This window comes from Perissodus microlepis, chromosome 6 (genome assembly GCF_051167445.1).
Source record: "Perissodus microlepis isolate ML-2025 ecotype Zambia chromosome 6, ASM5116744v1, whole genome shotgun sequence".
Taxonomy (NCBI): Eukaryota; Metazoa; Chordata; class Actinopteri; order Cichliformes; family Cichlidae; genus Perissodus; species Perissodus microlepis.
In genome coordinates, this window is record NC_140466.1 from 33,459,816 (window position 1) to 33,475,241 (window position 15,426).

At 40.3% G+C, this 15,426-nt stretch overlaps 1 protein-coding gene across 3 annotated transcripts; it reads left to right on the top strand.

Moving 5' to 3' along the window:
* The first annotated feature begins 1,008 nt into the window (after positions 1-1,008).
* LOC146386062 (uncharacterized) lies at positions 1,009-7,652 on the top strand. Of its 3 annotated transcripts, none has more exons than XM_084932092.1 (4): positions 1,009-1,919; positions 2,416-2,474; positions 3,827-5,268; positions 5,515-7,652. In XM_084932092.1, exons 1-3 carry the CDS (start codon positions 1,777-1,779, stop codon positions 4,981-4,983), a joined length of 1,359 nt encoding a protein of 452 aa, XP_084788218.1. In that variant the 5' UTR covers positions 1,009-1,776; the 3' UTR covers positions 4,984-5,268; positions 5,515-7,652. The 3 variants fall into 3 exon arrangements, with proteins under 3 accessions (XP_084788218.1, XP_084788219.1, XP_084788216.1); XM_084932093.1 differs by lacking the exon at positions 1,009-1,919 and having other exon boundaries at positions 1,951-2,474; positions 3,827-3,961; positions 4,130-5,268; XM_084932090.1 differs by lacking the exon at positions 1,009-1,919 and having other exon boundaries at positions 1,953-2,474.
* Positions 7,653-15,426: the final 7,774 nt, after the last annotated feature.

Genomic DNA, 15,426 nt, shown 5'->3' on the forward strand with positions numbered 1-15,426 from the left:
GTGGGTCTGGAGATGACTTTGGCTTGAGGTTGTAATGTGGTAACCAATTCTTTGAAAGATGGCTGTTCTACCACTGCAAATGGCTGTAGACCCTCACATATGAAATTGATGACAAGCTTGTCAACAGTTGCTTGTGGAACATGTTTGTTTGCAGCTCTCAACATCAGGTCTGGTAACTTGGCTTGTGTATTTGCTGAGAGCTTGTTTGGTGTGGCAGTGGTCTTTCGCTGACGAGATGTTGATGCCACAGTGATATTGTACTGCTCAATCTTCGATGGATGTTTCCTCTGTAGAGATAAATATTATCATACGTCAGGTTCATACATTACTTCATAACATCACTGTGATTAACACTAAAGGAAAACACATTTTTAAAACATCATTCAACTAGACATGAGCTAATCTTTGATTGTTTAGCATAGTATAAAAGAGTGGTGAATTTGATCAAATCTTGCAGATATATTGCTGTATTTATTTACAAATGTAAACCAATTTTGAACGATCATTGCAAAAAACATGAATTTCTGTATACATTCTAAGTTCTGTAATCTGTATACTATCTGTAAAAAGAGTATCGACCAATGTATCAGTATCTAAATTTTTAACTCCTTTTTATCAGTATCACCCTAAAGTTTTCAGTATTAGTCAGGTCCTAAAAATACTAAGAGAGCAAAATATGTGTATATAGCAAATCTAATTTAAGAAAAGGGATCACATACACAAAAATGCTGCCCATACAGCTAACAAATAAAAACAATCCACATTATGTTCTTTAAAAAAAATATATCATATTGGGAAACATATAACTCTACTGATTAAGAGCCATGTCACTATGATAGACCTATATCAGGCCAATGATACTGATCAACTGATCCATCAATCGGGCTCTGGTACATGTCAGCTGAGAGCTGGAAGATTAATTTGAGATGCAGCTCAGCACTGTGTTCAAGTTTTTGTTTTTTTTTTATAGGCCAGCTGATTGTAGGCCTGTGAGTTTTAAATGACTACAAATTTAATTTATTGTAATGACGGTGGTTATCCAAATAATAAGCTAAAACATTCCTATGAATTGTAGCTCAATTATGCATGCACACACGCACATTAGCTAGCTCCGTCTTATTTTACTATCAGGCTAACCAATGGCGGTGACAATATCTTAGCCAAACTAATAACCTTAACACACATGAAAAATAAGAAGGCAATATTGTACACGTATAGTTGTAAAACCTCTTACCTCAATGTGTTTTTTTAAGTTTAGACGCTGAAGTCTTGTAAGCTGAAATGACTGTAGAGGTCAAACAAAGTTTGCACTGCATCTGGACGCTGTCTCCTTTTCTCCCTCTGTACATGAAAAATTCCTCCAGGTATGGCCACGGGCACGCGTCCTCCGTCTTTTCTACGTCGTTTTCATGGTTGACAGTGTTGTCCTCTGTCTCCATTTTGGCTTCTTTGTCTCGAAATCTTCCGTCTATAAAGTAGTTTGTACTCCACCATTTAGCACCTCTAGACACCTGTGCCTGCTGCTGCAGCGCAGTTTATTCTTTGCTTACGTCTTAAATTGGCACGTGTTAAGATATTCATTGTGTGTACTCATGTTGTACAGTGTTTAACTGGATTATGGTTACTGTGGTTTAACAGAGACAGTATTTTAGTTGTCACCACAAGGAGGCACTGTTTCATTGTAAGATCACGGATGCTGCGTCATCACGCCCCTAAGAAGAAAAAAGTACACCACAACGAAAATGGCACCCATGAGGAAAGTTTTGCCGCGTGTTGATGTGGAATAAAGTTCCCAAAATATTAAGGACATTTTTGACTCCGTTGTCATTTTCCTTCGAGTTGATCGCTGTGATGCTGCAATACTCAACAGCACGGTTGCGATTGCACGGCCTTATTGGCTGCAAAAATGCAGACGAAAGGTTTGAATATTAATTCAAATTGTGGGCGTACTCAGTAGCGACTTTTGATTTTATAAGTAGCGAAGTAGATTACATGGTGTAAGTTGTACTCAAGTATGAGTAAAATTACACACTTGAAAAATTACTCATAAAAGTACAAGTACCCAAAAAATCTACTTAATTACAGTAACGTGAGTATTTGTAATTCATTACTTCCACCCCTGACTGTAAATGACCATTAATTAACTGTAAATTACACTGCCATGAGCTCCATTCATATAGTTATATCACCTGCACATGTGTTGACAACCGTAACCATGGCCGCCAAGGGTATATAAATGCTGCACAAGGTTCCAAACGTCTGTTTACACTTGCTCGTGGACTTGTTTCGACCTGCTCCAACCTCAGCCTGTGGAAAGCTAAGTTTTGGAAAACACTTTACTGAAAGCGGATTTAACTTGAAAGCACAACAAGTACTTCATCTGTGGATTGTTTGTACTTGTTTTTGTTTTTCAAGTTTGAAGATGGCTCGCCGTGGACCCGGACTCCCCGACTGTCACCTGGACTTCGCTGCAGGTACGTTTGAAAATTTCTTTAAATGTAAATTACTGTAATAATTTAACAAGTTCCAGTGTGAATATCAAGTTTTAACGTGATCAAATATGTGTATTCCAAGATTGTTTCCCGTAAATTGTTTGTAAGCTTTAAATTTTCCGGGAGAGGTGTAGAAATTATTAACGACTGGTGTATGAATATGAAAAAAAGGTGTTACTTTGATTTGAAGGCTTCAAATTTGACACTTTTCTTTAAAATGAAATGGTTAAAAATAGCTTAATGGACTAAAATTTGTAAAATAACCAAAAATCAGTTTCCGTGGTAACGGCATCTTCAAGATGTCATGGCGTCAGAACACGCAGGTGTAAACAGATCCAGGTCGCCTCCTAACATCCTTTTCTTCTCCGGATCAAAGGCTTTATTGACATAAACTATATTTTTTCTCTGCTGCAAAACACAAAGATAAAAAAAATACAAATAAAATAATATCAAAAGAATATGAAAACAGTAGTAATAATGGCATTAAGACCTATCTTCTGTTACAGTAATGCTTTTAACCTTATTGGATAGCAGAGAGAGATATTGTACACAGGGATATTTACACAGGGATAGCATGTTTACCACAGATTAGATGTATCTGTCCTTATGGCAGATACAGTCCTTGTGCACATTTCTAAAAATGTGGATTCTGCGTTAAGAGTTTCTGTTTGTTTGTTTGTTTGTTTGTTTGTTTGTTTTTCACTTGACCATCATTTTCAGACATACCTGCAGAGCTTTGTGTGTGCAATTTTTACTCTTGCCAAGGAGGTTGTGTTTTTATTTAAAAAAAAAATTTTATATTTAGGACATGCGATTGGTACATGTGGTCTAAATGTTACATTATGGTTTGCATCCACATATTTAACTTATGAGCTTTTTTCAAAATGTGTGACATCGTGAATTGTAAATAAAACAGGAGAATGAGCTGCATGGTTAGTTATAAATTTACTGTAGTATATTTATATAATAAGTTACTCATGTCCGGCTATTTACAAATCAATACCTATTATCCATTACCTATTCCAACATAGTGTTTGCATAAAGGCTTACAAAGAACAAATAAAACAAATTGAATGTACACAAAATACAGTGTCATATATAGTGTCAATATAGTGTCACCTTAAAAGTACACAGAGTGAGCTGCCTTGGTGGAGGTTTGGTGGTCTTCTATTAAAAAACTTCACTTAAAGATTGAACAAGTAGAAGTGTCATTCAGTCTGACATAAAATGCTTTTCTCTCATCCTCTGCTCAAACTAACAGATGTAGGTCTGTTGCTTTAACACTGGGTGTCTATTACATTCCTAATGTTATTTTAAAAACTGTTTCCTCACAGGGCGTCTTGACTATGTGGTTGAACGCCCTGCAGAAGAAGGCCTTCCTGAAGTCATCAGGATCCTGGATGACAGTCTCCAGAGCACCACCTCTTCTGGTGAAGCTCAGGACACTGATACCCAGCGTATCAGCGAAGGTGAGTATGGTGAGTATATTCTTATCTCATCCTCCCCCTCTTCTGATGAAGAACAGGACACTGATACCCAGCGTATCAGCCAAGGTGAGTATGGTGAGTATTTTTTCCCTCTCTCACCCTCACCTTCTTCTCAAGAAGCACCAGATGCTGATGACGGTGAACAGCAAGGTGAGTATGGTGAGTATTTTATCCCTCTCTCACCCTCACCCTCTTCTCATGAAGCACCAGATGCTGATGACGGTGAACAGCAAGGTGAGTACCCCCCCTACCTACCTGTAGACGATGACGAGGTGAGTGAACAGACTGACAATTCATCTGACTGGAACGACTCAGAAGAGTGGGGGGATTGGCTTAGCGATGACTCGGGGTATGACACCATGGATGAGAGAGATGATTCCCCTCTCATCCGGGAGCACCCTCCAGAGCCGTTTTGGCACGATTGGCAACATCCTATTGCTCCAGGTGCTGCCCCCATCGCCATGCCGCCTTTCGGCCAGGCCAACGCCCCACTCTTCCCTCGAGTTGTTGCCCCAGTTGGTGATCCGCCAGCTGCTCCTCCCTCAGCTGCTCCCTCTGCTGCTCCTTCCTCAGCTGCTCCCTCTGCTGCTCCTTCCTCAGCTGGTCCCTCTGCTGCTCCTTCCTCAGCTGCTCCCTCTCCTGCTCCTTTCTCTGCTGCTCCCTCTGCTGCTCCTTCCTCTGCTGCTCTCTCTGCTGCTCCTTCCTCTGCTACTCCCTCTGCTGCTCCTTGCTCAGCTGCTCTCTCTGCTGCTCCTTCCTCAGCTGCTCCCTCTGCTGCTCCTTCCTCAGCTGCTCTGTCATCTGCTTCCTCAGCTGATCTCTCTGCTGCTCCTTCCTCAGAAAAGAGAAGCAGAGAAGACATCTGCACCGAAGAGGTAAGTGCAAAGAGGTGCAAGGTAAGTGACCAGTTTGATGCCCCTTCAACATCCTCAGGTAGTTTTGGAGTCAGACGTTTCTGGGAGAGGCCTTTTAACCTTTCCCTTGATGACAGTGACTCTGATTAGTTTATGTTAGAACGTGTTTTTAAACTTTGCCTTTGTGTTTTTGTTTTTACAGATATAAGAACATCTGACTCGGACATGTGAAATGTATTGTTTTTTTCTTGATATGTGACATTAATATTAATATTACATTGTGACTGAAAGGTAGTTTTTTAGTTGTTATTACTTCCAGTTACGTCCAAGATGGAGCTAACACCCCACCCAGAAGACAGCCTTACCCCGACCAACCCGATGAGAAGGATGGATGACCAAGTGAAAAACGGGAGAGTGGTGCTGTGTTCCAACTATGTAAGTTATCACCTCACATTGACAACAAACTGTATTGAAGGCGAAATTCTTCCAATAGTTGGTATAAATCATCATCCTATGTCAGCAGCACTGTAGGTTTAGGTAGGTTTAGGTTTAGGTTTATTTATATTTTTCATGTGTATACGTTGGGTTTAAAATTGCTTTTTAACAACATACTGCAGCTACCAACAATGAAAATGCTGTTTTGTGTTAAAATGACGTCTTTCTTGTGTTATTGCTTTGCAGGGAAGCTGAGAGTGGACAGAGCTGCACAGAGGACCAAAGATCCACTCTCAGCACTTCATACCTGACTGGCCACAGCACCACCCCTCCTCACCCTGGGTGAGGAGGGTCCTGACCCCGCCTGCACAGAGGGAGTTGTGAACATGCACTTCTGTGTCGGTGGGTTTAGGATCCTCCTCACACACACACAGATGAAGACTGTCACTGGAAGATGTCTCCATTGCATCAGCAGGACGTAAGCATTTGTAAAATATTACAGTTTGTGATGTTTTATACATATTTTTATTGCATCATTTAAAACTATGAGATATAAAATAAACCAATTTTCATAACATTTTCTGTGTATTTAGTTGTTTTCTTAATAAGTTATTTGGAACATCAATGCAACCTGTCAGCTTTTTATTGAGGATTTAGAAAGTTGCTGGTGGCCCGAGTGTGTACAGTGGGGTGTTGTTTTTGTCACATGGTGAAAGTGACCTCATGGGGAGCAAAAAGAACAACTGAACAATTTGGGGATTCACAGACTTTCGTAATCGCTAAAAACAATTAATAAAAATTGTTCTGTGTGAACTAAAAGCTCAAATATAAACCATCCTGACACACTGACACAAATGATCTGCTGTTTATAAGCAGGACAGTGTTTTCATGAGCCTGGGTGAAGCTAATTTGCATGAGTTTAACCTCCTGGTCAAAAACTTGCATGACTCTGTTATCACTCTAACTTTCTTCTGTTTATTTATTCATTTTTGCTAATTGTAGTAGATTAATATGTTCACCAACTGATTCTTGGCCTGAATGTTTGAATGTTTGCAGTTTCAGGTCCTACTGATCAGTGTTAAGTATTGTAGAAAGTGAGCAGCAATTAAATCGAGTTCTGGGATGAAATGGGACAAAAGGGTAATGTGACAGCCACATTAGTTCCCTTCCCTCGTTTAACAATGTGTAAGCAAACTGCTTTAACCTGCAATTTACTGCATGTTGTTAGGCTGCATGGTACAACCACAGTCTGCTAACCACCCGTGGTGATCGAAGGTTTTGAGGTCTTGCTTGAGCTACTGATGAAGTTTTATCAAAGCTTGTTAAGTTTCCCAACCACATTTTATCCTGATGGTCCAAGGCTTACATCTTTATGCTCACAAACATACTTCTGTAATTAATCAGTGACCGATTTATTACTTTAAGTTACAGTGTGAGGGGCATTAATGAACATAAATCAGATTTAACTGGATTATGTGTTTAGGTCAAGAGACACAGACCTTCATCTTTAAGAGGCTCTTCTTGAATGTCTAATCACGATGTTTGCCATGCAAGTACACTGGGCGGTTGTTTTTAACAGAATCATTTAATGATTCTGATGAAATGAAGTATTGTTTCAATGAGCTGTGGCACCATTCTTGCTTTAGCAGTGAAAGGAGTCAGGTAGGGCTCCATCAGGAAGAGGGCCCCAGAGGTCCTATGCCCCCGCCCACTTCCCTGGGGCTTGAACATCAGTGGATTTCCACTTAAGCAAAGCCTCATCAAGTTCCTGCAAACAGCTCTACACACACACTATCATGTACAGAGTGTGGATGCTGTGTCTAAGACCACGATCATTGTGTTTCTACCATCTGGTGCAAGCTTCATCTGTCTCACTATGTTCTCCTAAAGGCCAAGACAGCAGGACAGTGAAATCAATCTCACTTATAGGTGCCAGAAATTAGTGGATATGAGATTAATGGTGGTAATCAGGTTATGCATTTGTTGTCTTCTCAGCAGGTGGGAAACATCTCTCTTTATTTGTTTATGTACATGTGTATCAGAAATCTATTTTCCTGTACAGCTCAGGTTTAAGGCACAATGTTGATCTAATCTAATGAAGATCAGTGCCTTTTTAGAGTCAGTGAAAATACTGACATTAGTGATGTTAACCCTTGACTAAGAGTTTCTTAGTCAAATGTTAATGGGAAACACATTTCCACACCACCATCTTCTAAGCTGTGATGCTACATGTGCAGCAGCAAACGTCCAATTAGTACCGATCAGAAGGTTGGAGGTTCGATCGCTGCCTGATCTGGTCTGTATCTCAAAGTATCCTTGGACACGATACTGAACCCCAAACTGCTCTTTCATGAGTCCATCAGAGTATGAATGTTAGATAGAAAGAACTTAGGTGCAGAAAAGTGCTTGTATACAGCCAAACTCAGGAGATCAGTTAGGAGCACAACTGAGCAAAGGTGATTCAAAAAAATGGAGAGAATCTCTGCCATGCAGTGCCATGCTGAGCAGACTGGTTTACAGCCACAAGAGAGACTCAGCGTTCACAGATCATAAAATCTTCAGGGAGCAAAGCTCTCAGAGAAACTATAATGCAATCCACAGATAGAATACAGTCAATAAACTCCAAGTGAAATGTTAAACAGTGCATGGATAGCTTTTTGTTCTGCTTTTTCTTCGTATCCTTTTTCCCCTTTCTAAAGTCTCTTCAGAGGCTTTGCAATTTGTCAAACAGCAGCTGGTAAAAAGGCTTTTGCAGTGAGGCAGGGAGCCTGTTCAAACCAGATTATGCTTGATTTGATGACTGCAGAGAACTTGGGGCTGACAGCTCAGATTAGGATCGGTTCTCCCTTGAAAAGGCATTAGTGTGTTCTGTCATGGCAGGATTTCTGTTCAATGTGCAGTTAGATTGAAATCAAAGGGCACCAAAGACACCCAAACCTGAGGGATCATTACGTGACACCCAAAGCATCTGAGCAGTCTTATTCCTTCATCTGTACCAAATTACTCAGATTCACAGACGTCGTGCACAGCAGACCTGCAATACAACAATGAATAACAGGAGTTACACCTGCGTTTGACAGGTCAAAATGTCACAGGGAGCAGTTCAGTTAAGTTTCATTCCCCTCCAGAAATCACTTCATGCATGATTATCAGGAACCTTTGAGTAATGACAGCACTTAAATGAGTGTTTCCTTACCATAATCCACTTTGTCACCAAGGTTTAGGATGAGAACGTTTTTTTTCTACTTCTATTATTTTTTTTAATATCGTTGTTATTATTTCTGTTGTAATTTGTGTTTGTTTTTTGTTTGTTCAGTTTTTCAGCCTTGTTGCATTTTTTTCTATTTCCGTTGTGTTTTATTCAACTTCTGTTACATTTTGCAGGATTTTGCAGCTTTTTCTATTGACGGGTGTTTTCTTCAGGGACACCATATTATCATTATCTTTAAAACTGCATTTGAAACTTAATGCTGAGTTTTTACTTTCTGCAGTTGAAGTTATCTAAAGAAACTGTGTGTGGGTGCAGCTGAAAAAACGTCTTTTTGTAAATAACACAGAAATTCTGAAATCCTCTACTGCTTATATCAAACAGAATAAAAGAAACCAAAGCTAAACTCTAAAAGATTATTTATTTCAGCTTGTTTACAGTTATCCACACCTCACAGCTTTTTATGGGTTGATAGTTTTCCTGATCCAATCTGCATACTCAGGATCACAGAGGTCCATGAAGGCAGCCGGTGCTCTGCATACAAAGTCCGGATCTCCCACAAAAGAAGAGATCAAATGTAATATTAGTGCATTCCACAGATTATCAGCCAACAGCCTTGAAGACACACTTAGCCTCTTTTAGTTTTCAGCCTAGAACGAGGAACCACCAGCAGGTTTCTGTCAGAAGACCTCAGTGACCTGCACCTTATAGATGGAAGCAAATGAAGTTTGATCTCAGCTTCATGCTCTTGTTCTGCTCGTGCTCTGATTTGAATTACATGTTCTACACACTTCACTGTATCTCACTGTCAGTTTGTCAATTTGTGACATTAATTCAGAGGAATATGGTGTAAACCAATGATTTATAAACCTAAAACAGCTCATGATCACTAACCAATGCTAACTTTGAGAAGCAATGCAGAACATATTGTGCCCTCTGTGTGGCTAATGGCGCTCTTAAGAGTTGAAGAGCAAAACAAAAGAAAAAAAACCCTCACTCACGAGTCTGCGACTGCGTGCTGACAGAGAGCGAGTGGGTTACCTCTGTGTGACTTCAAGCTGCAGAGGGTAAGGCTCTGACTGTGGTCTGCATATATGTGCCGAGCAGCAATTCAGAATACCCACCGTGCACAGTTTCTGTGAGGTTTGGCATAACTCGATGCATTGAATCATTTTCATATTATACAGACAGAATTATGCAGTAAGAACCAGCAGTTAAATATAGAAACTGTTGTTGAATACTCACTGATACACAGAGGCAAGAGAAGAGGCAGCAGACACAGTGTTCCTGCCATTCACCCTCTAACAACTGCCTTTCTGTCTGAATGGTGACCATTGTATAGTCACCAGTGTCATTATGAAGCCTTATCATGCTGCATGAAAAGCTGCAATACTCCACATATTTATGCAAAGTTACTCATCAGCAGTTTTTGCTTTTGCCTTTCATAAAGTGCTGGGAGGGAAATGAAGCTGAGAAATGAAACTTTGAGTATTGTGTAAACCGTCGATTTATTATAGAAGATATACAGTATGAACTGACCATAAATGTACTTTGGTCAAGACCTGAATCAAGTTTCATCCAAAGGCTTGTGGCTCAAATTTGAGCAGGGCCTGACAGCTTCAGTAGAAAGACGCTGAGGGTCCTGTCACTGTTGTTGATGTCTCTGTCCTGAAAGATCACAGACTGCCCTGTGATTTGTGGTGTTTCTTGTGGACTCGTAAAAGGATTTATTTATATGATATAGTCTTCACAGATGTCAGGTCTCAGGCCAGCTTGAAAGAATTGTGTTTCATCATATAATTACAGTTCCTGATAGTTGGACCAATCACAGCCAAATGAAGTGAAGCTGTTCTGGTGATGGCCCAACACCATCATCTGTACTTCAGCAAACTGTCTCTGTTCTCTGCACATAAACTAAAAATATGACTATATTATCATGAAAACGTACTAAAGGAATTAATAGTGCCCTTTGTCTCCATGTGACTATAATCTTATTAAACTATATTATTATATTATTTCAATTTCATTTTTATTTATACAGAAAACAAATCACAACAACAGTCGTCTCAAGGCGCTTTGTATTGTAAGGTAGACCATGCAAAATACCATACAAAACCCAATAACCACATGACTCTCTGTGAGCAAACACTTTGGCGACAGTGGGAAGGAAAAACTCCTTTTTAACGGAAAGAAACCTCCAGCAGAACCAGGCTCAGGGACACTATCTCTACGTAAAAGTAGGGATAGTGTCTGTCTCCTGAATCCAAACAGGAAGCTGGTTCACTAGAACAGGGCCCTGAAAACCGACGGCTCGCCCTCCCATTCTACTTTTAAATTCTCTTTTAATACAACAAGTAAGCCTGCAGTGTGAGAGTGAAGTGCTCTAATAGGGTGATATGGTACTACAAGGTCTTTAAGATCAGATGGGGCCTGATTATTTAAGACCTTGTATGTGAGGAGCAGGATTTTGAATTTGATTCTAAGCCAATGAAGAGAAGTCAATATAGGAGAAATATGCTCTCTCTTTCTACTCCCTGTCAGTACTCTTGCTGCAGCATTTTGCATGAACTGAAGGCTTTTCAGGGAGTTTTTAGGACATCCTGATAATAATGAATTACAGTAGTGCAGCCTAGAAGTAATAGATATTAGAGATACTGCACAAATGGAAGAAAGCAGTCTTACATATTTGTTTAATATGTGAATTGAAGGACATATCCTGGTCTAAAATGACTCCAAGGTGTTACTGGAGGCCAAGGTAATGCCATCCAGAGTAAGAATCTGGTTAGATGCCATATTTCTAAGATTTTCAGGGCCGATTACAATTGCCTCAGTTTTAAAAGCAGGAATTAGAGGTCATCCGGGTCTTTATGGCTTTAAGACATTCATGTAGCTTAACTCATTGGTGTGTGTTATCTGGCTTAGCTAGGCTAAGCTAGAAAATTCCTAAAAATACAGTAAGTGAATACAAGAGAGTGTGCTTCGGATGAAGCAAGTGAAGATTAAACTATGAAATAAGAAGTTATCTATAAGTTTTTAATTATTTTGGCTCTCCAGATAAGCTACACAAAAACACAACCATGTGTTGGAACAGGAAGTGATAGGAAGTGAGAAAAAAGACCTTAGGACAGGTGAGATTGGTCAATGGTAGATGTTATGTATGAACCAAAATATATGGTGTGCTATACAAGCTATCGCCAGTAGCGGGCACTATGCCCAGTTATGTGTGTGTGTAACTTCTGTGTTATGTTAATAAAGAGAATAAGTGGAAATGTAAACAAGCTACCGTGTGTATCAGTCTGACTCTGTATAAGCCCTAATCAGTGTACTGACACTACAGGAGGAAATATAAGGCGAGGAATTACAAGCCTTATCCTGACGCGAGAGCATCCTGACGCGAAACATCTGCGCCTGGTTTGGGAACAGCACCAAGCAGGACAGACGAGATCTGCAAAGAGTGGTGCGCTCGGCCGAACGCATCATTCAATCAGAGCTCCCTGACCTGCTGTCCATCTACACCAAGCGGTGCAAGACCAAAGCTATGAAGATTATGATGGACCTCTCCCATCCCAACAATGGACTCTTCTCACTGTTGAGGTCTGGGAAGCGCTTCCGCTCCGTTAAGGCCAAAACAGAGAGAATGAGGAGGAGCTTCTTCCCCCAGGCTATTCGGGCCCTGAACCAGGTGTAGGACTGGACTCTCCCACACATCACATCACCACATGTACTCTGGTTTTTCTTCATGCACACTTCCTATAATTTATAATCTCTTTCTGCTATTTGCACATTTTTACTGTAAATTTCTAAGTTAAATCTGTAAATTTTGTAATAACCTGTAAATTGTAAATACTGTAAAACCACTGTCATTTAATGGTCGGGCATTGCATTGCACAGCTACAAGCATTTCACCTCATGTCATACTGTGTATGGTTGTGTGTGTGACAAATAAAATTTGAATTTGATAACAATAGAGCTCTTTTTCTGAAATCATAAAAGGTAGTAAAAGTCAGCAAAACAGCAATTGTTGAAGCTGCTTCCTGTTTGAGGGAACTGGCCATTTAACCACTTTGACTGAGTGTGCTTTTAAATGACCTTTTTCAACAATAAAGCCCAGGAATGACACTGAATCAACATGAAATTCACATTTCTCACCTTTTAAATTGAGATGTTTTTTTCTAGGAGACATTTGAGAAGGACTTGACAGGTATAAAACAACTGGGAGAAGTTAAGAATATTGTTGAAATAAAGAAAATGTGGATGATGAAGTCACAAAGGATGTCATTGACTAGGGCCTGAAAGACTCCTGGTGCGTTTGCTGAAAATGCTATTTTCAAATAACCGAAACGACCCATTTGGGTTTAAAAATTATACTGATTACTGGAAGGTGAAGGAGGACCAGTAAGCGAGTCAATGAAGCAGTCATAAGGACGATGAGGTGTGAGATAAAGAGCTAAACCTCCTCTCACTTTGGTTAAGGGTAAACAGCCTATTGCCCGCAGCATCAGCTAAATTCTTTGTCATAAACACTTTGCAATGAAATTTGGGTTTGGTTTCAGCATGGCTTCGGCCCATCTCAGAGCTCACCCTCACAGCAGGATAACCATGAAAGCAAATTTTGCACAGTCTGAAGAATAAGTTCTACTTTGTTGATGAAACACTAGGAAACACTGTTTGAGGAACCCTCTGTTCTTTTCTAACTCGCTGGTGAAAACTTCAGGTGGCCTTTCTAGAGGTACAAGCTCTCTGAGCTGTGCTGCTGCCTGCTGACCATGTCCATCGTTTTATGACCACAGTATCTTATAACGGATGTCAATCCAGCAGATTATCTTTGGCATGTGGTGGATCAGGAGATTTGCAACATGGATGCACAGCCGACAAACCTGAAGCAACTGTGTGATGCTATCATATCAATATGAAACTGTGAGGAATGTTTCCAGGTCTTTGTTGAATCTGTGCCACAAAGAATTAAGGCAGTTCTGAAGGTGAAAGAAGGTCCAAAACAGTACTGGCAAGGTGTAACTAATGAAGTGGACAGTGACTGTATTTAGTGTCTAGATGTTTTTTTCAGTATTTTATTCACTTAATAGCAGGACAGAATACCACATGACTGTGGCCTTGTGTTATACCCTCTCTACTGCAGTGATGCTGCAGACAAACACAAACATCGTGATTAGACATTTAAGAAGAGCCTCTTAAAGATGAAGGTCTGTGTCTCTTGACCTAAACACGTAATCATGTTAAATCTGATTTATGTTCATTAATGCTCCTCACACTGTAACTTAAAATTGGTCACTGATTAATTACAGAAGTACGTTTGTGAGCATAAAGCTGTAAGCCTTGGACCATCGGGATGAAATGTGGTTGGGAAACTTAACAAGCTTTGAAAAAACTTCATCAGTAGTTCGAACAAGACCTCAAAACCTTCGATCACCACGGGTGGTTAGCAGACTGTGGTTGTACCATGCAGCCTAACAACATGCAGTAAATTGCAGGTTAAAGTAGTCTGCTTACACATTGTTAAACGTGTACTGTACTTAAAACTGATCAGTGGGACCTGAAACTGCAAACATTCAGGCGAAAGTTACAGTGATAACAGAGTCATGCCAGTTTTTGACCAGGTGGTTAAACTCATGCAAATTAGCTTCACCCAGGCTCATGAAAAAATTGTCCTGCTTATAGACAGCAGATCATTTGTGTCAGTGTGTCAGGATGGTTCATATTTGTTGAAACAGAACAATTTTTCTTCATTTTTTAAGGATTATAAAAGTCTGTGAATCCCCAAATTGTTCAGTTTGTCTTTTTGCTCCCTATGAGGATGAGGTCACTTTCACCATGTGAAAGGCCTAGTGGTACGGCCTGTCTACCCTTATTTGGATTACCGTAATGACGACAATATCAACTGCACGCACAGCGTCGCTGCTTTCAGGAGCCATTGGAAGTTTTAAGGTTGCTCGAACCATTGAATACTTATGGTAAGCGAAAGGGCGTATGCTCCGTGGAAAACTCCATATCCCACAATTCATAGCACACTTCTATCGAGTGTAACAATGGCGGCTGCCACCTTGTTTTTATATTCCTCTTATTCGTGTTTCTAGGTCACAAAATAAACTTTTAAGATATTTTCAGGCGAGAATGTAGATGTGTAAACTTCAAATATCTGCTCATTTTATCAAGACATCCCATATTAGCAACAGTTCTCTTACATGTTGCTGCTAGCTGGCTACCTAGCTACCTAGCTAGCTAGCGTCGCTTTGCTCAAAAGCACCCGGGCTTGGCTTACAGTGAGGCGGCTCACACTCGTTTCAGCCCCCGATCGCTCACAAAGAGTCTGTGTCTCAGCTGAACTTGTTTTTCGTTTATATGGGCCGATGATTCAATTATTAATTTTAGTAATGGTATAAACAGTGAAAGGTGGTTGTCCAGATGCTGGTCGATGTGGAAAAATAACTGAGTTGTTTGGTGGTGGCGGCTAACACGGAGCTCCAACAAAGGGTAGCTAGCCACCGGTGTATGACAGAAAGGACATGCGGGAAAAAGACACATACGAGGCAGCCGCTGATCGACTGGTGGTGGCTAACACGGAGCTCAAACAGATGGCAGCCATGGATCAGGGAAATTGAAGGCAGGAGAAGCAGACCCAAGGCGGCTGCCGGTCAGAGCGTCAGGTTAACTGAATTTCAGGTAAGAAGTTATGAACTGCACTCTATTTGGGTCAGATATAAACCCAGTTTAGGTGTAGTTTATTTTCGTTGTGCTGACTTTTTACAATCAGTTACAATAACTTAAAATAACTGTGTGCGTGCTGAGTTACTGATGTTGAACTTTATTTTATTCATAAGGGTTAGTTGTAGAGTTGCCAACTGTTCCGTACAAACGGAATTGTCCGGCATTCAGAGAAAATATTACCTATTGAGCTGAAAAGGAACACAGTTTGTCCCCTACTTCAGGTAGAA